Below are 24,459 nucleotides of genomic sequence, written 5' to 3'. Positions count from 1 at the left end.
TTATACGTGTACAAGCCTATTACCGTACCACTGATACCAGTCCTGAAAAGAACCTTTGTGGAACTAATAGTAACAGCAAGTCTTTAAAATTATCCTCACTGCCTGACACACTGCTTCCTGCCTGTCCCTATACAAATTGGCAAAAAAGAGTAGGCTGGAACGATTAGCTGGAACAGCTCTTTTGTGGACCTGATAGTAACAGCTAATGATGATGATGATGATGATGATGAAGAAAGACTAATCTGGCTGAGCTGTCCCTAAAATAGCAGCATACAGCGCTCTGTCCCTTTATCTAAACTGACAAAAGAAACTCAGGCTGCTGACCTAACACCTATACCAGTCCTGAAAAGAACTTTTGTGTACCAAATAGCTAGCGTTTTCTCTGTCCCTACTCCACACAGGATCCTTTCCCTACAGTGACAGAAGAAAGAATGTAAAATGGCCACCGGATCGGGTGTATTTATAGGTTAGGGGGAATGTCCAAGTGTCCATGAGCTGTCATGTCTCAATTGGTTGTCCTGTAACACATGATAAACGTGTCACGAAAGGTTAAAGTTCTTGTATACATTAAACACGTAAGTCCGCCGGGGCGAACGACGGAAAAAGGCGTTCGAACCCGCGGACGGCGAAAGTCGGAAATTCGCCGCGAAACGACCGCCGGGCGAACCGTTCGGCCATCACTATGTGTGGCCCTTTAGGGATAGAAGGGGCCACATCCGGGGCCCCCTATATGAAGAAAGTTGACCACCATTGCCTTATAATGTCTTCAGAGATCTTGAAATGTTAATATCTCCCCACTGATGTCAAATGAGTACATTATTTGTTAAGCTTTGAATTTTTAAAATTTCGTTTTATGTGATGTCAACATTCTGTGATTTTTTTATTGAACATTTCGGTCGGAGAACTCCTAATTTTGTTCCACAAATGTTTGCTTTTTTCCCAACCTGTCCAGACAGACATGGGGGATATTAATAGGAGACAGGTTGCTAAAACATTCTGGCAGCTGCCACCCCCCCCCAGGGGATGTATTCCTTTCCTATCAACGTGTGCTGGGGGTGGGGGGGGGGGGGCATTTGGAGCCTGCAGGTTCTCACATTCACTCCCAAGACCCAGGACTTTGCACAAGACGTACTAAGGACCGAAACAGCAATTCCACACAGAGGTAAACCTGAAAAAAAAAATTAACTATTTTTATTTTAGGATACGAGCCCCAAAGTGTTATTATGAAATGACGCACGACTCAATTTTAGTCGTTTTTTTTTTTTTTTTTTGCCTTTCTGTGCCGGATAAAAACAGAGAATACAACTCAACTCATTTATATTTATAGATTCCCAGGAGGAGTTTTATTTCTGAAGAATTTTATCTTGCATGCTGGAATGAGATTTTAACACTGAATGGTGATGAAGTTAAATGCATATTGTATATTTTGTAGGATTTTCACTTTGGGAACCAGTTGCAGCTTTTTACTATCTACAAATACTTATTAAATTTGGTTACTTTTTTGTTGGGTTTTTTTTGGTTAAAAAAAAAAAATGCTACGTATTACTGGTTACTTGTAATTAAAGGGGAAGTACAATATATTTTTCTAAAATTATTCTTAAATTCCTTAACATAAAATATTTTTAAATAGCTTTTACAGTTTTACAAACACTTTCCATGTTTTTTCATTGCATTAAATATGGGGATTTGTAGATTAAGCACTAGATGGAGTCCTCACTGGCTGAGTGATATTACTTTGTCTTTCTATTGATATCCTTTCAGATAAAATATGAGGCACAGAGAGAGAGAGCTTTTTATGAGTCCACTGACTTATTAGGCTTAATTTACAAAAGCATAACACACGTTGTAATTTCATTCTTGTGCATTATTTTCTTTTGGTTGAAAGGTAATATACCATTGATTTAATTTTTAATCATTTTTATATAACCCGTGCATGTTATTTTATCAATGGTTGTAATATTTCAACTGATAAAGCCATTCATGTGCCAATTTATGGCACAGTTTATGATTGTATAGACCAGTGGTCTCCCAACTGCAGACCGGGGGCCAGATGTGGCCCTTTGCATGCCTTTATCAGCTAATTGGGACATTCTTTCTGCTGATACAAGGCATCTTTTTCCTCTACACCAACAATAGGGCATGATTCCTGTCACTGATACCAAAATGGCACACTATTCCTGCTACTTAGACCAATGATGAGATCTCATTCCTCCTACGGGCACCAACTGCAGGGCCCTATTCTTCCAACTGACACCAATGATGGGGAACTATTCCTCCCACTGACACCAACAATGGGGCCCTATTCTTCCAACTGACACCAATGACGGGGAACTATTCCTCCCACTGACACCAACAATGGGGCCCTATTCTTCCAACTGACACCAATGATGGGGAATTATTCCTCTCACTGACACCAGCAATGGGGCACTATTCTTCACGCTGACACCAAGGATGGGACACTATTTCTCCTATAAGCACCAGCTGCATGACCCTATTCTTCCCCTGATACCAAAAATGTGGCACTATTCCTTCCAATGATTGGGCACTATTTCTTCCCTTAATACCAACAATGGGACAAAATTCTCCCCACTAATACCAATGATAGAGCATTCTTTTTTTTTTGATTGACACCAAGGCATTTTCTACTCCCACTGGCCACAGTCCTGCCCCCTTAAAGTCTGAAGGACAGTAAACTGGCCCTTTATTCAGAACGTTTGGAGACCCCTGGTATAGACAAAGCTTTTTCGTTCGTTTTGGGTAGAGTAGGAAAGAGTGAAAATCCCTGCTGGGTGCTTCTTTTGTTGTCTGTATCTCATTAGGGAGATTTCACTTCCTTTTCCTGGAAACGCAACAGGAAGTGAGAAGAAGTCTCTTCAAAGTGAGGGGAATCCTCCTCCTCCCCATTACACACAGGGCCACCAAGAAGCAGAGCCATAGAATATGATAGGCTGCCTGAAGTGGGGCTGGGCACTGCATCTGTCCCTCCCAGGAGGAATAAGACACTAGAAGGGACGCCCTGCTTCTAGACTGCAACATGTGAAAGGTGCCTTAGATCGGCCATACACTTTTTTTTTCAGCCAGCGGATTCTTCAATCCACCCAAATGAGGTTGGTGGAGGAATGTCCCCTGCTGGGACATTGTATTCTCATAGCTGTATCTGCCACTGTCAAAATACACTGATCAGTGACTGCAGCTGATTGGCCGCAGCTGAGAAATGTTTTCCAGCATGTCCCTTCAAAAGAAGCCGATCAAACAGGGACGGCCACACACTGATCGTAATTCAGCCAGTCTCTGCTGAACTTTGATCAGTGTAGCCAGCTTTGTACAACTGGTATCATCAGAGTTCTGTTGACAAGTGCAAGATTTTGGATTTCCCACCACCAATAGGAGCTGATCAAATGGTCGAACTGGGATGACCACACACTGATCGGAATTCAGCCAGTCCCTGCTGAAATGTCAGAATTTCGATCAATGAATGGCAGCTTTGGACAGTTGTCACCATTGAAGGGTGGACCCTTTGAAAGATTTGCCTTCAATTCGAGTTGTGGTGACAAGTGTAACATATGGGATGCCCTTTCTCTTCTAATAACAGTGGTCACCAGGATAATTGCAGAGGCAGGTAGACCTAGCGGGGACACAGATAGCAATAGAAACTTTGGTTTTTGCATTGAACTTTATACACAATTTATGTTTGGCATAAACTTTAGGAGTTTTGGACATCCCGGTGTGGTCCTTCAATTCCAGATTATTTTATAGCATTTAAAGCTTAACGGGGATCCAGTCCTTCTGTACTCTATATAATACAAAAAATGTTTTTTGTATTTTTAGGACAGAAATGGATAGTAAATATCTCCATTCAGTGGCTTAACAATAGCCATAACAGCCCAAGTGGCTGCTATGGGGCCTGGGGTAGGAGGAGGGCCCCATTAGGGAGGCAGTTGAGAAGAAACTAAACTGTGAAGTTTCCAGTATAGAAGGTCTGAGGTCAAACCTCAGGATTGCTACTGGTCACTAATTCCTCTTTGTGCAGTAAGAAGTATTTGCTTAGCTGTCTTAGCAGTTTACATTTATTTAGCTCTGAACTTCTGCTGCAGACTGAAAATAACCCTGTCTGCCTAATGCAGTCATAAATCCCAGAGGTTCTCCTCTGCTAAAACATTATACTAGCATTTCAACCTTTTTCAGTTGAGACACCCTTTAAAAGTATGTAAAAACTCAAACCATCTTGGCTTGAAAATTAAACAATATAAATATTACTTATCAATGGAAAACCTAAGCCTGGAGTAATGTACACAACCCCCCTAATGAAATTTAGAGGTTCAAATGCTCAAAGGCTATCAAATCAGAGGGTCCCCCATCGCATCAGAGGTTCCCCATCACATCAAAGGTTCCCCCATCTCATCAAAGGTTCCACCATCACATCAAAGGTTCCACCATCACATCAAAGGTTCCCCCATCTCATCAAAGGTCCCACCATCACATCACAGGTTCTCCCATCACATCACAGGTTCTCCCATCACACCACAGGCTCTCCCATTACATCATATGTTCCACCATTACATCAGAGGTTCCACCATTACATCAGAGGTTCCACCATCACATCAGAGGTTCTCCCATCACATCAAAAGTTCTCCCACCACATCAGAGTTTCCATCATCACATCAGAGGTTTCACCATCAGATCAGAGGTTCTCCCATCACATTAGAGGTTCTCCCATCACATTAGAGATTCTCCCATCACATTAGAGATTCTCCTATCACATCAGAGGTTCCCCGGCACATCACAGGTTCCACCTATCACATCAGAGGTTCCCCCAGCACATCATAGGTTCCCCCATCACATCCTCTTCAGCTGCCTGCCCTTGAATTAGGCATATTTTTATTTTAATATTAATAGTGATTCAGAAAGCTGGGGGGTGCCACTCCAAGCTTCTTCGCCTTTAATCCCATCCGGTGGTGCACGCTATAAGTGCTGGCTGAAGAGGGAGTGTCCCAGCTCAGTGCACTAAATCCAACAAGAAGAAAGTCCCAAGCGCCACACATCAACATGCCAGGCCATGCTCCATGCAGGCCATGCCCCTTATGAGCTTTGTCCCACCCACAGGGTTTAGTCTTGGAGGTCACGACCACGTATTGTCACAGTTGACAATGACAGCTGCTACAGAGTGCTTTAACTCATCAAAATGTTGCCCCATGATTTGTAGTTATACCCCTCGCTCCAATAGGAACACAGACAAACAGTACAGTAGCGTGGGGAATACTCAGAGCTTCTGACAATGTTCTTAAGAGTATCCTTACTTTGCTCTTCCGATGACATAAATTATTGCAGGAAACATGAAGTGAGGGAAAATCTCCCTAATAGCATACCTGCCAACTTTTTGATATGGGGAAACCTATTAGGAAAAGTAGGCATAGGACACACACCCTGCCACACCCTCTTAAAGCAGAATTATACAAAAAAATATATGTAGTGCTGGTATTTTTAATACCAATGCTAGTATTTTTGTAAATTTAAGTTTGTCTGAAGCTGCAGTTTGGCTCAGAATAATTATACTAAAGTTCTGGCTTCTGTACCAGTTTGGCTGGGTTGTGCTAATTTCCACTTGACCATGAGTGTCGCTGTCACCACCGCATTGGGTACCCCTTTTTTTGGCTGGGTTGTGCTAATTTCCACTTGACCATGAGTGTCGCTGTCACCACCGCATTGGGTACCCCTTTTACTCAGAAACAGCCCAGTGGGAGTGGTCTACGCGCTGTGCATTTTGGGTAAGGGTACTTAAGGTACAGGCTCTATATTTTTGAGTTTGTTTTTTTCCAACCTCATGGCCCTCCTGGCCTGAGGTGTTGCCATATTCAATGTCTCGGGGCCGGCTGGCCTGAGGCTCCGTAACGGAAAAGTAGGCTCAGAGGCTTTGGGGCCTACTGATCAAAAGATGATCCTGTGCTGTCTTGCCTGAGGGGAGAAGCCATGCAACTGGAGAATCCAGGGGAGGACTTTTTCGGAAGAGGACCGAGCAACAAGGCTAGTGCCTCATGGAAAAAGGGTTGTCTACCACACAGTATCGCCGGGTCGGCTGAAAGAATCAGGTACTGTGGGGAAACTCTTTAACTTTGCAACCAGAAGCTTATCGTGCCTTCCTCTGGCAGAGGATAGCATAACAAGATCGCTAAACTTATCAAGTCTGTGGCAGAGACTTTGACTGAACATATCATCGGCTGCTATGTCAGTGAGAGAGGCCTATCCAGTGGTTGTTAGATCCAGTCCGTGGAAATTGTTTGTCCTCTGGATCAAGGAAATACCTTTAACCCGCAAAACTACAAAGGTACCTGAATCCTCCCCTATCCCCTACCCCTCTATTGCAAAAGTGTGTGTTTTTGTTAAATAAGCATCCAGAAAAAGTGTCGGAGAACTATTCTTTGACCAACCCTTTTTACGGGGCCCCTAAGATGGACACAGTGGATAGGTGAGGTCAGGGCTGGACTGGGACAGAAATTTGGCCCTGGACTTCATCCAGACCAGCCCACTTACATTTTGAGTGTCCCATCAGCACTCCCTTACATCAGAGTGTCCCATCACCAACCTCCTTACAACAGAGTGTCCCATCACCAGCCTCCTTAAAACAGAGTGTCCCATCAGCACCCCTTACATCAGAGTGTCCCATCAGCACCCCTTACATCAGAGTGTCCCATTACCAGCCCCCTTACATCAGAGTGTCCCATTACCAGCCCCCTTACATCAGAGTGTCCCATTACCAGCCCCCTTACATCAGAGTGTCCCATTACCAGCCCCCTTACATCAGAGTGTCCCATTACCAGCCCCCTTACATCAGAGTGTCCCATTACCAGCCCCCTTACATCAGAGTGTCCCATTACCAGCCCCCTTACATCAGAGTGTCCCATTACCAGCCCCCTTACATCAGAGTGTCCCATCACCAGCCCCCTTACATCAGAGTGTCCCATCACCAGCCCCCTTACATCAGAGTGTCCCATCACCAGCCCCCTTACATCAGAGTGTCCCATCACCAGCCCCCTTGCATCAGAGTGTCCCATCAGCACCCCCTTGCATCAGAGTGTCCCATCAGCACCCCTTACATCAGAGTGTCCCATCAGCACCCCTTACATCAGAGTGTCCCATCAGCACCCCTTACATCAGAGTGTCCCATCAGCACCCCTTACATCAGAGTGTCCCATCAGCACCCCCTTGCATCAGAGTGTCCCATCAGCACCCCCTTACATCAGAGTGTCCCATCAGCACCCCCTTACATCAGAGTGTCCCATCAGCACCCCCTTACATCAGAGTGTCCCATCAGCACCCCCTTACATCAGAGTGTCCCATCAGCACCCCCTTGCATCAGAGTGTCCCATGAGCAGCCCCCTTACATCAGAGTGGCCCACTAAGCCATCGGCCCACCGGGAGACTCCCGGTAGTCCCAATGGCCAGTACATGCCTGGGTGAGGTAATGGTAAGCCCAACAAAAACCAGCAGCTCCTTCGGGGGTCAGTGTGACATATATATTAGTTAAATCCACATTTTTTTTCCCTTTATACTGACTTCTTTTGAAATGTACAAATGCATCAATTAAAAAATGTTAGAAACACTTTTTGAAAGATAAAAAAGTGCATTTTTGAGATGGAAAGAGGGACAGAGGGACATTGCTCCAAATCAGGGACAGTCCCTTGAAATCAGGGACAGTTGGGAGCCATGCCAATGTAGAGTCACAAAGAGAAATAAACACCTAACAGAAAATGTACACCTTTACCAACAAAAACATTGAAAAAAAACCTATATATTCCCTTTAAAGTTTTTTTTTTTTTTTCCTGAAGCTATAATAGATAGCTTGGGTAAAACCTTGCAGTGGTATTAGCATTAGCAGCCAGTACATAGCTGTGAGGCACAATTGTGCAGTGTGTTCTTGTTGGTGGTCTGACTTTGTAACCTTTGCATTTCTGCTAATAGTAACAGTGTAAGCTGTCAGCGCTTAAAGGACATTTCCTCATTGAAGTCGCGTTCACGTTGAGAAGCGGCACTCACTGAACAAAGTCTTGGGACTCCAGCTTTCGAACTTTAAAGTCCAACAGGACCTTCCTATGTTATTACTGTAGAGCAGTCAGGATGCATAAACAGTACAAAAAAATCTAACGTCTATTTTTCTTTGCCTTTTAATACTACTGTTGGTTGCAGAGAGGATTAATATAGACCCTATACTAGCAAAGAGACCCAGGGTCAGTGTTGCTAACCGCCAGAGGAGCCGAGAGGAGCCGAGCGGCGCCGATATACATACATAGCCGAGTGTACTCGGCTAGTCTCGGCTTCACTCAAAATCACGCCCAGTTCCTGTGTTATGTCCATCATAGGGCGGGACTGGGCGGGACTGTGAGAGGAGCCTCTGCTATGTATGTTTATCCGCGCCGCTTGCTCCTCCGCTCAAAATCAGTGGGGGGTCGCCGGGGATTGGCGTATAACACACACCCATGATTTTCCCCTGATTTTAAAGTGGTTGTAAACCCTTACAACCAACTTTGACCTACGGGTAAGCCTAGATTAAGGCTCACCTGTAGGTCCAAGAAATATCTCCTAAACCTACGCGGTTTAGGAGATATTTGCCGAAAGACAGGCACCGCTGTCTACGGCGCATGCGCTGTAAACAGCGGTGCGCAGGCGCACTGAGCGCGCCGCTGTCAACAGCGATATGCCGCGAGTGGCGGCTCCTGCGCGCATGTGCGGGACTGACGTCATCACGGCTTCGCCCAATGACAGCGGCAGGACAGGGAATCAAAGAGGAAGTAAACCCATCAGGGTTTACTTCCTCTTTAAGGGGAAAAAAGTGTGTGCTATACGGTCATTTCCCCTGATGGAGACTAGTATCTCTCGAGCAAGTGCCATCCGAGTTCAGGCTGTTTTGTTCTTTATCGAGCAGGAAAAGATTCAATTTTTTTTTTTTTTAATTAGGTAATTTTTTTTAATGATTTTTCCTCTGAAATTACGTTACAAACATTTTCAACAGAGGAAAAACAAAGCAGGATTAGAGGTTTTTAATTACTGTCCATGTCCCTATTAGGGAAATTCCACTTCTTGTCAGGGAAGAAAGTTAACGGAAATCAGTACATTGCAATGGCAATGGGAACAAAAACAGAAAATTGTATTAAAATACTTACCCTAATTTTCCTTTCCTGATGCCAATCCATGGCAGCACACATGTGATATAGCTCCACCCCTATACCCACCCACAGGACCTGTTTAAATATATAAAATTCTCTTTAAGAATAACAAGGGCAAAAAAGGGAGGGTTCGTATGCTTCCATTTATGACAATGGACATGGAAGCCTGGACCGTCATCCTGTCGAAGTCCATTGACATATGAGCCCCTGGATCTTCCCTCTAGCGCCTGAGACAGGTGCACTGCGGTAACCAGACTGCTTCTTTGCAGAGATGTCCATAGACATTTTGCATGTGTTGCCCCAAACGTAACCACTAGCCGACCAGCCGCCATCGTTATATGGCAAATCGCATAGCTGTACATTGGCTCAAACAGGCGCAATAGTGGGCACGCACCACTGGAGGCACACTCTTGCTCCTGCTGCATACTGCGGGAATGTTCCCGTGAGTCAGGCGGACTCGCTGTCCGTAGGCGACCCCCGATCGTCTAGTACAGAGGCAGAAGGGGGATCTGACTTTGTAAACAAGTTTCAACACTTGATCAGCTGTTGCAACACTGATTCTCCTCCTGGCCAATCAGGAAGCGGGTCTGATACCCGATTGGCAGAAAGGACAGGCGATCCTATTGGCCCGCCTAGGAGGAGGGGAGGAGATGCGAGGCGGAAGCGAGGAGGAGCTGCTGGCCGATGCCTGGATGCCCGATCCTGGCTGCTCCGCGAATGCTTGGTACCCCATCCCTGCCTTTTCTCGGAAGCCCGATCCTTGCCACTGCTTGGTGCCCCAATCCCCACCGCTCCTTGGACGCCCGATTCCCACTGCTGCTTGGTGCCCCTATCCCCACTGCTCCTCAGATGCCCGATAACCACTGCTGTTGGGGCCCCGATCCCCGCCGCTCCTCGGATGCCTGCCGATGCATACCGATGCTAGATGGGGTAAGTGTCGGTGGACCGGCTGGCAGACAGAGGGGGAAATGGGGTGGTTTGAGTTGGGATGGGGGTGGTTTGGTTGTTTGCCACCCAGTGTTCCATCTACTATCGCACGAGCCAGTTTAGGGGGACGGGACCTTGTTACAGCGCCGTCGAACACAGACACAGCTCTGCTATGTGTGACACATAAGAGGAGAGAGGAAAGTGCTGCAGCCAGCCACAGCTCAATGCCGCCCCAGGGCAGGCGGCCTACCGGAAAATTTCCCGGTATCCCGGTAGGCCAATCCAGCCCTGCCACCCCCCCTCCAAACAAAAAACCACCAGCCACCACTGCATATGGCCATTACCTATGGCAGTCTGCATGCAAATGTAGTCTGACTAAGCACACCCACTGCCTCAGACTGGCATCTACCCAACAATTCTTCCAGGAACCAGCCCACCGCTTGCATTAGGGCAAAGGGCTCTTGAGAGGAATACTAAGGCAAGATGCTGTGATGTTATCAGGAAGCTTTGTACAGCAAATAAGATATGTAATGAAAACGGAAAGATTTTATATAAAAATGCCATTTGAATGTTGATGGGGTGAAAGAGGGGAACCAAGGAAGTTAAAATCTAATTGGATTAAACGTCAGCTTTAAATGCTATCAGACAGATCTCCAATCGGGGAAGTACAGTGGTATTAGCATTGCCAGTAAGCCAGTACAGCTGTGAGGCACTATTGTGTTCTTGTTTGGGGTCTGACTTTGCAACCTTGGCATTTCTGCTAAAAGGACCAACAGTGTAAGCTGTCAGCGCTTAAAGGATGTTTCCTGATGAAAGCTGTGTTCATTCCGAGAAACTGGGATTTGGTAACGCCTGCCAGAGACTTTCCTGAATACCGACCGGCACCAAGCTGGAAATGGGCTTACTTTAAATACTTTACTGTCCAATGAATTTTCTGCAAGAAATCGGACCGGTGAAATGGCTAAAAGGCATCTTCCCAGCATGCAAAAAGCGCATGAAAAATAGACCCCTTTTAATCGTTTCTTACAATTGCAAAGTTGAAAAATCCCGCTTGCCGCATCTGTAGACCTCTTTCACACGTGTGCGCTTTTGTTTGCGGTAAAGCACACTTTTCCAGCATAACAAAAGCGCATGAAAACTTTTGATTCATGCCAATCATTGTGTACAACTGTGTTGATCTCTGTGATTGGTCACAGTGATCAAATGGTACAGACAGGGACACTCACAGCCCATCTGTACCATGTGATTAGCTGTGGCCAATCTCAGCTAATCAACAATACACACTGAATAAATCTATTTTATTCAGTAAAAATGCTTGCTTATAACAGTGAGATTCACTGCTATAAGCAATCATAATGTGTAAGAAAGAAATCCTGCTGACTTCCCCAGAGTAGTACATGTTTACTAAGGTAACATTGTATTGCTCCGGTCACAGCATGTAAAAAAGCATATAAAAAAAGAATAAATTAAATAAAAAGGAATATATTATTTTAAAAAAACTTTATTTTATTTTTTTCTACATACTGTCACCAGTCAGTATCCCTGATCACCGCTCCACCAGTTGATCATATGATGACGCTGTTCTGCACTGGTGACAGTATGTAAATTTTTTGGGGAAAAAACACATTTTTTAATTTCTTCATTTTCCAAAAATACAACTTCAGAAAACACGCCATGCCTCTTACTAAATACCTTGGACTGTCTACTTTGCAAAAAGGGCTAATTTTGGAGGGTATTTGTACTGTCCTGGCATTTTTGGGCCTCAAAAAATGAGATAGGGCGTCAGTACATCAGTTTTGATTGATTTCCAGATACAGTATATACCACAGTTTTTGAACTTTATAACTTTCCCACAGACTAAATAATATACACTGATTTGGGTTATTTTCACCAAAGAAATGTAGCAGAATAAGTTTTGGTCTAAATTTATGAAGAAAGATGATTAATTTGCAAAATTGTATAACAGAAACTAAGAAAAAAAACATTTTCAACCTTTTCGGCCTTTTTTAGTTTATTTAGCAAAATAAATAAATAAAAACCCAGCAGTGATTAAATACCACCAAAAGAAAGCTCTATTTTTATGAAAAAAAAATGATAAAAATTAAATTTGGGTACAGTGTTGCATGACTGCGTAATTTTCATTCAAAGCTGGAGACTGGCCTGGGCAGGAAGGGGGTGAAAGTGTCTGGTATTTGCCGAACTCAGCATATCTTCAGTGCTCTGATCTCAGCTCCACCTCACCGCAAACCAGCCACCGCAATGGAAATGCAGCGGCTGGTGTGAACTACCCCTAAGTCAATGAGAACGCATAAAAAGCACATGAAAAAGCACACCAAAAATGCACCTTCCATTGAGGTCTATAGAAACGCACCAAAAACGCAATACACTTTTTTTTTTTTTTTTGAGTCCATTTTTCCTAGGTAAAAAGGGATCAAAATGCATGTAAAATGCATTATGTGTTGCATTCAATTTTAACGCAATGCAATAAAAAAAAGTGATATGTGTTTTCAAAAATGCATATCACATTTTATAATGCACAGGTATGAACAGGCTCTTAGCCAAAAAAATGAGAGCTCCATTTGCCAGTCCATACTTGTATATTTGGGATAATCCCCCTAGCAGGAGTCACTAATGACCATGTCCTATGAGGCTGGTGGGGACCTCTGTGTATTTTAGGATTAGTGGTATGTGCCCAGAGTGAAAGTGTCAATAAGACTGATGTATGGAAAGTGACCCGGGCCTGACCCTTTACATTGCAGCCCCATGGTGTCACTCACACTTGTGCTATGGCTGTCCTATATGTCATTAGTCTCATAGGAGGTGACAGCTCTTTCAGAAGAGATTCCTGGCCTGTGCGGGGAAACCTCTAATTATAGGTCAGACATCTCACCCCCCCTGTCCGCTGCCATAACACGGACTGACAGCGATGAGTGTCAGGTGATGGGCCTGTGTCTGACACTCAGCCAATTTAATCAGATGATGAGCTAATATTAATATACCGGATTAAAGAAATAATGCAAAGAGACAAGCCTGTTAATTTCCTGCAGTGAGGGAAGGAAAAGGCGCACTCCCTCTATCGCGGGGAAGTCGGTGATATAGATCCAGTATAGGTAAATGATAGATAAATATAACCTCTGTTCAATCATCTACAACACGTCTTGTTGGTATTGTATAGTCTGACTGTAACATGTATAGTAAAATATAGACAACGGAGGGGGAGATTTGGGACTTTAAATGAAGTACAGTTAAGTACCTCCATCCCGGTAATTAATACGCATATAAAAGGGAAGTTTGGGACTTTAAATGAAGCACTTGGATAGTAAACGACAAAATTATTTCATTGGACCATATTAATTTATTTAATTGAATGTTCAAAGGAACTACTCATTATAAATAAGTCCAATTGAAGATATATATAAAAATAATGATACAGAAGAAACATAGTATATGACATAATGTATAGTATCCATAAATAATCATACATAACAGTAATAGATAGGTTGGTTAGGTAATATGGCAAAATGATGCCCATGACAGCATATCCGACATCAACACATGTATGCACATGATAGAAAAGCATCCCATAATTGTAAACAAAATTTGTAATAGATGGTCAAGGACTTCTAAATAAGTAATTCGAAGCTTGTAAATGTGGTTTCGTATACAAGTATAACCCGAGCATCAAAATGCAAAGCTCGACGCGTTTCGTGGGTATCTCCCCACTCATCAGGAGCAGATGCTACCACATAGTTTCTATAAAAAAATATAAAATAGAATAAAAATTATACAAATAATATACTGACCAATAAATTAAGATAGTAAGTACATAAAACTATGTTATGGATAGATATTTTGGTTAGGGCAGACTCACCAGTCCAGGCGTCAAATGCAACGCACAGCGATGGGCGCCAGGCGGGCCAGGGACAAAACCCACTATGCGGGCACTGAGGCGGCAAATAAATGGATACGATATCTGGAACAGAAGAAATGTATCAGCATGAGAGAATGTGCTGAAATGGTGTTAATACTAAGAAAAGTAAAAGTGAAAAATAAATAAATCAGTTCACAGCGAACTTCGCAAGATGATGCACACAAGGCAGAGTGAAGATGAGTAGGGGTTATACAAAAAATAGCTGACATATTGGAAACAGAAAAAGTGTGGAAAGGTTAAAAGAATGAGTATGTAGGAGTGTGTGGGAGTGTGAGTGCAGGGGATATGATAAATGTGATAATAAAAAGTAAGGTAAGTGTAGGTAATATTAACCAAAGAGGGATAATTAATAAACAATAAACACAGGATGTGTCAGTAAGGACACATGTCCCTGGCCCGCCTGGCGCCCATCGCTGTGCGTTGCATTTGACGCCTGGACTGGTGAGTCTGCCCTAACCAAAATATCTATCCATAACATAGTTTTATGTACTTACTATCTTAATTTATTGGTCAGTATATTATTTGTATAATTTTTATTCTATTTTATATTTTTTTATAGAAACTATGTGGTAGCATCTGCTCCTGATGAGTGGGGAGATACCCACGAAACGCGTCGAGCTTTGCATTTTGATGCTCGGGTTATACTTGTATACGAAACCACATTTACAAGCTTCGAATTACTTATTTAGAAGTCCTTGACCATCTATTACAAATTTTGTTTACAATTATGGGATGCTTTTCTATCATGTGCATACATGTGTTGATGTCGGATATGCTGTCATGGGCATCATTTTGCCATATTACCTAACCAACCTATCTATTACTGTTATGTATGATTATTTATGGCAGGGGTCTCAAACTGGCGGCCCTCCAGCTGTTGTGAAACTACAAGTCCCATGATGCATTGCAAGGCTGACAGTTAAAAGCAGGACTCCCACAGGCAGAGGCATGATGGGACTTGTAGTTTTGCAACAGCTGGAGGGCCGCCAGTTTGAGACCCCTGATTTATGGATACTATACATTATGTCATATACTATGTTTCTTCTGTATCATTATTTTTATATATATCTTCAATTGGACTTATTTATAATGAGTAGTTCCTTTGAACATTCAATTAAATAAATTAATATGGTCCAATGAAATAATTTTGTCGTTTACTATCCAAGTGCTTCATTTAAAGTCCCAAACTTCCCTTTTATATGCGTATGTATAGTAAACTTCAGAGGACCAACCTAATGGGACATACATTTAAAGGGTTGTAAAGTTGATTTTAAAGCCTACATTAATGCAGCTCTGCCTTCATGATTACATCATCAACCTTTTCACTGCCAAAGATGGTTTTTATTTTTAATATTTTATTTTTTTGCACACGTTTAAAAAATAATTTTAGGCCTCAAGATTATGTCTAACGCCCAAAAGATTATATATTTTCTGAAAGCAGACCCCCTAGAGCAGTGGTTTTCATACTGCAGCCCGGAGGCTGGATATGGCCCTTTGTGCTGCTTTTGTCCGGCCCTTGGGGCATTATCCCCCCCCCTCAATGAGCAACAGTGAGGCATAACCACTAACATCAATGATGGTGCACTATTCCTCAGTTTGACACCAATGATGGCGCACTATTCCTCCCATTGACACCAATGATGGCACACTATTGTTCCCATTGACACCAATGATGGTGCACTATTCCTCAGATTGACACCAATGATGGCGCACTATTATTCCCATTGACACCAATGATGGTGCACTATTCCTCCCATTGACACCAACGATGGAGCACTATTCTTCCCATTGACACCAATGATGGCACGCTATTCCTCCCATTGACATGAATAATGGTGCACTATTCCTCCCATTTACATCAATAATGGCGCGCTATTCCTCCCATTGACACCAATGATGGTGCACTATTCTTCCCATTGACACCAATGATGGCGCGCTATTCCTCCCATTGACATCAATAATGGTGCACTATTCTTCCCATTGACAACAATAATGGTGCACTATTCTTCCCATTGACACCAATGATGGCACGCTATTCCTCTCATTGACATCAATAATGGCGCGCTATTCCTCCCATTTACATCAATAATGGTGCGCTATTCCTCCCATTGACACCAATGATGGTGCACTATTCTTCCCATTGACACCAATAATGGCACGCTATTCCTCCCATTGACATCAATAATGGCGCACTATTCCTCCCATTGACACCAATGATGGGACACTATTCCTCTTATTGACACCAATGATGGGGCACTAATCCTCCCATTGACACCAGTGATGGGGCACTATTCCTCCTATTGACACCAATGATGGCACACAATACCTCCCACTGACAACAGCAATGATGACACATTATTCCTCCCATTGACACCAATAATGGCACACTATTCCTCCCATTGACACCAGTGATGGGGCACTATTCCTTCCATTGACATCAATGACGGGGCACTATTCCTCCCATTGACATCAATGATGGTGCACTATTCCTCCCCCTATTACCAATCATGGGGCATTTTTTACTACTTCAGATGTCAGGACATTTTCTACTCCAGCTGGTCACAGTGCTGCCCCAAGTTTGAAGGACAGTAAACTGGCCCTTTGTTTAGAAAGTTTGGAGACCCCTGATCTAGAGAACAAAATAGCAGTAGTTCCAGACTTCCAGTTTTTCATCACACCATATTAGCACAATGGTTTATGAAACATAATGTAACATTTCAGTAAAAAAAAAAAAACACAAAAATTTATTTTGGGCACATAAACTCAATATATTATCCAATTTTTTGTTTTTTTCTTGGGGTGCTGCAGTTCAAAAAGCATGTTGATAGGAGGGGAGGGCAAAGGGACAAAGATGAGTCCCTCGGTCTACTGCTTCTCCTTTTCTGTCCAGTCACAGGAAAAGGGGCGGGGAGGAGACCTGTAAGTGAAAATGAAACTGCAACAGAAAAAGATCAGCTTTCTTCCCCTGCCAGCCAGGACTGTGCTGTATGGCAGATAGGTGTGAATCTCAGAACTGGATGGACAGAAATACAAATCCTTTGACAGGTAAAACAGCTCCAATGTACTGTATGTATTTCATCTGTAGATTTACATATTTACCTGGAGTTCTGCCTAAAGCATGTTGCCATTTTTCGTATGATATTTTTAAAAAGAAAGGGATATGCTGGTAGAAAGAGAAAGCAAAGTGACAGAAAGACGACTCCATCAGTCTACTGCTTCTCCTTTATTGTCCAATCACAGGCAGGGGCTTGGTAAAGAAAACTGTAAGTGAAACTGAAAAAAAAATAACAGCTCCCTTCCCCAGCCAGACAGGGCTTTGCTGTATGGCAGAGCTGTGTGAATATTAGAACTGGATGGGTATAAATACAAATCCTTTGGCAGATAAAACAGTCCCAATGTATGCATGTCAGCTGTTTGCCTGAGGTTCTACCTGAAGCAAGTTACTGATATTTTGGAAAAACAATATAATACTGATAATGATGATCCACTTTTTGCCTCCAATGCAGCTCTATACCTGCAGACACCATGGCTGAGAAAAAGGTGAGATCTGCAAAGTCGAAATCGGCTGATAAGCCTAAATTGGCCCCAGGAGCCACCAGCGGCTATTATACCGACTCTCTGGGATTCATGGCCATGGATAGCAAAGTACCCGGCTTGTCCAACGTCATCCTGAAGAAACTTAACATGGGGAGCCTAGAGGAGTACAGGTGACTAGAGAGACGCCATATTGTCCCTTGTTCTCCCACATCTTAGTTTTAAGGACCAAATAACAGTAACCCAATATTTATTTTTGCTTAGCCCATCTCAGGGTCCAGTATTTCACATCTGTCTCTCTGCTCCTCACAGGTCTGCGGTGGAAGGTAACAATCTTGCTACAAATTTCGGCATCAGGTCATATTCTGAGATGTTTCAGAAGATGGAGGACACTTACAAATTCTGCGTTCAGTGCAAGAAGCTCCCGTCCAGTGCTCCCGATGCCCGTAGTATGAGGCGTTGTAAAAGGTAGAGTCCGGTGTTACGTTGTGCTACCACATCATGTCATCTTCAGGAACAGAACTTCTGCTAAGTTTAGAGTACCATTATACCATGAGAGACTAGGGATGGCCAGGGGTATGAACCCCCAGGAGAGCAACTACTTGGCTTGGCTATCCCAAATTGTACACTGCCTCAGGATCTGGTAATAAAGTAGTCCTCATAACACCAGGAGAGAGCGGCTGTGCTCTCTCTACAGCTTCCTCCAGGTGCCTTTCCAGTGAGGCTGTGCAGGCTGGATCCTTAAGTGAAGTCTCGGGAGTTAGAGATACTTTCAAGTGTAGGACCTTGTTGACCAGCAGCATGAACCAGTAGGACGTTTTGGGATAGGAGTAGCCACCGCCACATGGGCAGGTGGCATCCCTTCAATAGGAAGCCATGCTGTTCTAAAGCTCAGACTTTTTATGTGCCCAACTCCCCAGGGATGGGTTGCAGCACCATAAATATTTAGGTTGTCAATTTGCTTTGCTGCGCTCCCTATACTCTAGAAATCTCCAGAAGGCAGGGGAAAGCAATCAAACTATTTATGCTCTCCTCTGCTATCTTTAAGGCCCACCTCCCCAGGGATTGGCTGCAGCGCCATAAATATTCATGCTGTCCATTTGACTTTCCTGCACTCCCTATGTTCTAGAAATCTTCAGCAGGCAGGGGAGAGCAATCAACCAGCAGCATGTGAAGCCCAGAACAGCCAAAAGAAATCTGCAACTGCCCACTGATTACAGGACCCAAAAAGTACAAAATCATCCTATCATCCTAGCAACCCAACTAGGAGGGTACTACACAAATATATTCTTAGCTCAGAAAAGTCCCTTCTATCGCTCTCAGCCTCCTCCAAATCTCCAAATTCTTTTTTTCTGCTGCTGTGATCTGACCTCCTGTTAGAGGGTGGCTATGTTCATTCTTCATGGTCCCACTGTATGTAGGAACATAGCCACTCTCTCATGCTTGCTCCTGAGATGGGCTATGGACTGTGGGATGTGTAGAATGCACAGAGAGTGCACATGGGCCACCGAAGTCTAAACTCAATGCACCGCAATGCAATGGCAGTTCCCATACTTTTAGCCCCTGTACACACGGTTGGAGATTCTACCAACCAAATCCATCGGATTTTGTCCGTCGGATTTAGTCTGACGGATTGTGTCCGAAACTGTTGCATACACACGGTCGGACTAAGTTGTCGAAAAATCCGATCATTCAGAACATGATGACGTAATTTCGTTACGATGGGACTACGTTCAGGCTAGTAGCCAATAGCTTTGATGTAGGAATTTGATCTGAGCATGCGTGGCACTTGGTCCGATCAAAATTCGCTACACATGATCCGAGTATGTCCGATCGAACCAGTTGGTCGGGAAATATTTCCAACATGTTGGAAAATTGGGTCCGACGGATATTCGGACGGAATCAGTCCGATGCATACCACACACAGTCAGATTATCCGACGACACGGTCCGATAGGACACATTCCGACGGATTCTCCGACCGTGTGTACAACGGCTTAGACAGGTTCACTTTAAATACACCAAAAGCAAAATGTCAGTTGAAATTTTGAAATGTCGGCAGTTATACATCGGTACTTCCTTGCAGGTGTCAGAACGTTTACTATTGCAGCTCGGAGTGTCACAGGGAGAACTGGCCTATGCACAAGAAGTTCTGCAGGAAACTAAAACTGGCTGCCATTGACAGACTGATGGAGTGGCTGATCTTTACAGGTAGGTGTGAGTTCACTTGAGATTGAGGAAGTTGGGAAATGAAGTGCAGGGACAGTAAAGGAGATCAGAAATGGAAGCAGCAAAAATGGGTATGACCACATGGGCAATGTTCAAATAAGTATGGCAAATAAGTATGGCTTGAAACAGAACAAAACCGTCCTATAGTTTTCAGCCAAGAAAGCTGCCATCTTGGTCTCTGTTTGATCTTCAACTGCCATGATGCTTCACATGTGATCAGTTATGACACCAGTTATTGGATGGTTTGACAGTTTGGTTGAGAGCACAAGCAACTGTGACAGTTGCATTGTAAGTCAATGGGTTTAGTTCTGCTTTAAAGTGAAACTAAACCCATTTATTTCATAAATGTTTAAATAACACTTAAATTCCCAGAATGCAGGTGTCCGTCAGATTAGGCGATCCGTCAGATTTGGTAAAAGGAAGTGACGTACTGTCGCCACCATCTTGGTACACTCCGCACTCGTCCACAGTAAGGATACAGTGAGAAGGCGGCAAGCGGACATCTTGTTTCACCCAGCCGAGTCATGTATTTCACACTTATTTTTAACAGTAAACTGAGCTTATATAGTGAAATTCAGTATTTAAAAATCTGTCTGACTGTTTAGATGATGGATTTTAAAAGCAGCAGCAAGGCTGCTGATCTCACAGGTTTGCAAAACTGACAGAGCAGTGCTGGTTTGAAAAATCAACATCAAAACAGTCTGACGGATTTCAAAATACTGGATTTCACTATATAAGCTGAGTTTACTATTAAAAATAAGCGTGAACTGCATGACTCCAGTGGGTGTAACAAGATGTCTGCTTGCTGCCTTCTCACTGTATCCTTACTGTGGACGAGTGTGGGTGTAGCAAGATAGCGGCGACTGAGCGTCACTTCCTCTACCAAATCTGACAGGACGCCTAATCTGCAGAAACACAGGGAATGCTAACTGTCACATTGGTTGTGCTCTCAACCAAACTGTCAAACCATCAAATGGCTGATATCATAACTGATCACATGTGCAGCATCATGGCAGTTGCAGATCAAACAGAGGCCAAGATGGGAGCTTCCTCAGCTGAAAAGGAGGGTTTAGTTCCACTTTAAAGAGGAACTGCAGGCAAATTGCTAAATACGCCATTTAAATACATATCTGGGAGTTATGCTACCTGCCAAAGGATTTGTAATTCTATCTGGCCAGTCCCTAGATTTGCACAGCTTAGCCAGACAGCACAGCAATTTGGTGACCTAACCTTTCTTTGCTGCGGGTAACAGGTAAGCAATAAAGATTGGTCACCATGATTACATTGGGCTGAGCCAGAATCTTTTACAAGTTCCTTTCACATTATAGGACTACTCTACAGTTGTTACTCAACTACCAAAGACCTGTAGTTGATAGCAGTGACACACATAGACGCGAGGCAGCATCCCATAGAGTACATTCAACCAACCTGAGAGCCCACCCTCACTTCTTCCATCCTTTCATCTTCCATTCTTTACTGACCCACTCTGGAAACTGCCCTACCTGACAGGACGAACCAGAGCAGGACAGCAGTGATGTCTCTGGTGAGGTCGATTGTCTGCAACAATGGGGTAGTCTCTACTGGGTATGGGACTATATGGGTGCTGTCTGCCCAACTTTTTTTTTTATTGCAAGTTGCAACTGTCAGACAGGCATCAGAGGCACTGTAGTTCTAGTACCATAGATCCAGAAGATGAGAGTCAGACTCCAGTATTAACTCATCCTGTTATTCCGTTTTCAACAAAGTAACTGCACGAGCGATGTCTTCACCAAGAAAAAACACATTTCCTTTGGGTAGGTAGAACTTACGCTATCCTCCTAAGCAAGCCCACAGTGGTGAGGTGCCATCATGTATGCAATTGATTTCTTGACAACAGAATAAAATACCAGGATGAGCTAATACTGGAGTGCAACTCTTATCTTCTTAAATCTTTAAATGTTGAGTAGACGTGGGCTGCAGGAGCCAGCAGCCGTTCATGAATAACAGGAGGTGAGGGTCTGGATCGGTGCTGTGGATTTGGGTATGAACTTTTTATAGATTCCAGGTGCAGAAGATGATCGGGGGCACGCACATCATGGAAAGCAAAGGGGTTGGCATAGTTTTATATCGTTGTCCTGGGCACTGGATGACCTCGTCCCAGCACTGACTACAAGAAATCTCACTGCTGCAAGAAAATACGGAAACCACCAATATATACTCAAAGTTAAAATATCAGTTTTGCTGGAGCTGGCCATCAAGAAATGTCTTCCACTTGCCAACCCACTTACAATGATTTTACTGTAAGCAGAGGGCAACTACAGGCTCAGCGACATACGAGTTTGTTGCTGAGCAAATGCACACCGGCATGCCCCCTGACCAATCATAGCGATAACATGATTATATGTAAGCAAAACTGTCATGAATGGCTTCCATTCATTACTGTTTTGCATACTGTTGTGATACTGTGATTGACCCACAGCTATCACATGATACCTGGGCCAATCACACCATAATCGTACCATGAGAACAACTGTAGCCAATCAGATCAAAATAGTAAGCAAGCTGTCATGAATAAAAGCCATTCATGACAGCTAAAACGATTGATTATAACAGTGATTGCATATAACAGTGAGGCCGCGTACACACGCGGGGACTGTTCGCTCAACTTTGTCCGTCAAACAGTTTCAGCGAACAGTCCGCTCAAAATTAGCATGGACGGACTTGCCCACACACGACGAACGAACAGTTTGCTGAAACCGTGCGCGATGACGTGAACGGCACGTACGACGGGACGGAAAATACGACGTCCTATACACTGCATTACAACTTTCGGCGTGTAAATCCTTTCTGAGCATGCGCGGAACTTAGTTTGACGAACAAGCCTACACACGAGGGGACTGTTCGTTGAAACCAAGTTTCAGCGGACAGTTTTTCGGAATTTCCGAAAAACTTTGTTCAGCAGACTGTTAGCTGAAACTGTCCGCTGAAAGCCCACACACGGGCGGACTGTCCGCCGAAACACTGTTCAGCGGACAAAGTTGGGCGAACAGTCCCCGCGTGTGTACGCGGCCTCAGTGTTTAAAATAAATTTCCTGATCATCTTCCCAGAGTAGTGAGCGTATGTAAATAAAAAATCCTAAAAAGGAAAAGAAAATCTTAAAACAAATAAAAATGTTTCAAAATTGAGCAAAAAATTATATATATATTTATTTTTACATACTGTCACCAGTCAGTATCCCTGATCACCACCACACCAGACATATGATGACGCTGTACTGCACTGGTGACAGTATGTGAAAAAAAACAAGTTTTATTTAGTTTCTTCATTTTCCAAAAAATTGTGGCAAAAAATTACAACTTCAAAAAATTTGCCATGCCTCTTACTAAATACCTCAGATTGTCTGCTTTCCAAAACAAGTTTGCCTTGTCTTTTCTCTGATGTTGTCATGGTCACCAACCCAACCTAATTCTCCAAAATATTGAAAAGCACACAAAAATATTTGATATATTATTCAACACAAGTAAATCACCCTAAAAGCAAAGGTCTATTTTTTGCTGCAGTGGTCGAGGTTAGGTAGATCTCCATCCAGGGGGTGCAATGGTGACAAACCATTGGAGGGGAGGTAGTTCAAACTCTATTTGCTCTTTAATAATCCTTGGAGCATACTGTATTTTCTTGTAGGAGATATTCCTTTTACCACCTCCCCTTGGACCAAATCTATTGCTAATGTGAACACCTGGGACGACTGGTTCTCCATGCAGGAGAACCTAGAGGAGAAGATAGCAAACATCATCATGGGACGATACATGGGCATCCTCTGGTCCAACTGTGGAAAGCCAAAACCTGAGAACGCGGAACTGCGAGAGTCCATCAAACGGTTGATCACCGACTTTTTCACAAGGCCGTTGACCATTGGTTTTGCCATGAACGCCTTCCGCGTTGATCCCTACACTGGCCCGATCACTGTGCATGTGGTTGGCGCCTCTCACATTGAGACATTGAACATCCGGGAAACAGACTACGATGAGCTTGCCAAGATGTTTCCAGGGAACCAGGGTCTGGAGGTGGTTATGGTCGGCCCAGAAGTAGTCCATGGCCCGGTGATGAGACCTCCACTGACAGCTTATGGCCCAAGAGGAAAAGTCTACCTGAGTGGTTACAAAGCCCTATACCATATCTTCTGGGAGACGCTGGTGGAGAACCAACGAGCAGCGAGGCCTGATCTCGTGGTGGGCTTCCATCCAGGTATTTATCTCACTTTGCTTTCTCTGTAATCTGTGCAGCGTGATACGTGATCTACCACTAATAAGGATGTGTGGAATCTGGAATTCTCAGAACAGAACTCAGTTGAAATGCAATCCAAAGCTTCTGTAGTCATAAAACATTCTGCTAAAGCAAGTGACAAGGAGGCATCCTGAAGAGCTTTACATTAAACTGCTGACAAAAGAATATGGTCTATAACATATATATATATATATATATATATATATATATATATACTGAGATTGGAATAGCTATATACATTTTTATAGCAGAAAGTAAAAAATACTTATTTACTTTTTTTGTTTATAGCGCACAAAATAAAAAAAAACAGCAAAGGTGATCAAATACCACAAAAAAAAGCTCTATTTGTGGGGGAAAAAAGGACGTCAATGTGTACAGGGTTGCACAACTGTGCAATTTTCAGTTAAAGTAACGCAG

The 24,459-nt window shown here is 43.5% G+C and overlaps 1 protein-coding gene across 2 annotated transcripts in view; it reads left to right on the top strand.

Moving 5' to 3' along the window:
* The first annotated feature begins 1,057 nt into the window (after positions 1-1,057).
* Positions 1,058-24,459, top strand: part of MSS51 (MSS51 mitochondrial translational activator) — a 28,408-nt gene continuing 5,006 nt past the window's right edge. Inside the window, exons 1-6 of one of the 2 annotated variants that reach the window (XM_077449533.1) lie at positions 1,086-1,162; positions 16,907-17,061; positions 17,523-17,723; positions 17,863-18,018; positions 19,636-19,760; positions 23,440-24,003. In XM_077449533.1, coding sequence (XP_077305659.1) covers positions 17,542-17,723; positions 17,863-18,018; positions 19,636-19,760; positions 23,440-24,003 — 1,027 coding nt within the window. In that variant the 5' untranslated portion in view covers positions 1,086-1,162; positions 16,907-17,061; positions 17,523-17,541. Of the gene's footprint in view, positions 1,163-16,906; positions 17,062-17,522; positions 17,724-17,862; positions 18,019-19,635; positions 19,761-23,439; positions 24,004-24,459 lie in introns of both variants that reach the window. The other variant, XM_077449532.1, reaches the window with a different exon arrangement.

The sequence above is a fragment of the Lithobates pipiens genome, unplaced genomic scaffold (genome assembly GCF_037356315.1).
Source record: "Lithobates pipiens isolate NorthernLeopardFrog02 unplaced genomic scaffold, aLitPip1_a1.2 Scaffold_22, whole genome shotgun sequence".
Classification (NCBI taxonomy): Eukaryota; Metazoa; Chordata; class Amphibia; order Anura; family Ranidae; genus Lithobates; species Lithobates pipiens.
This window is presented reverse-complemented; position numbering and strand designations above follow the sequence as displayed.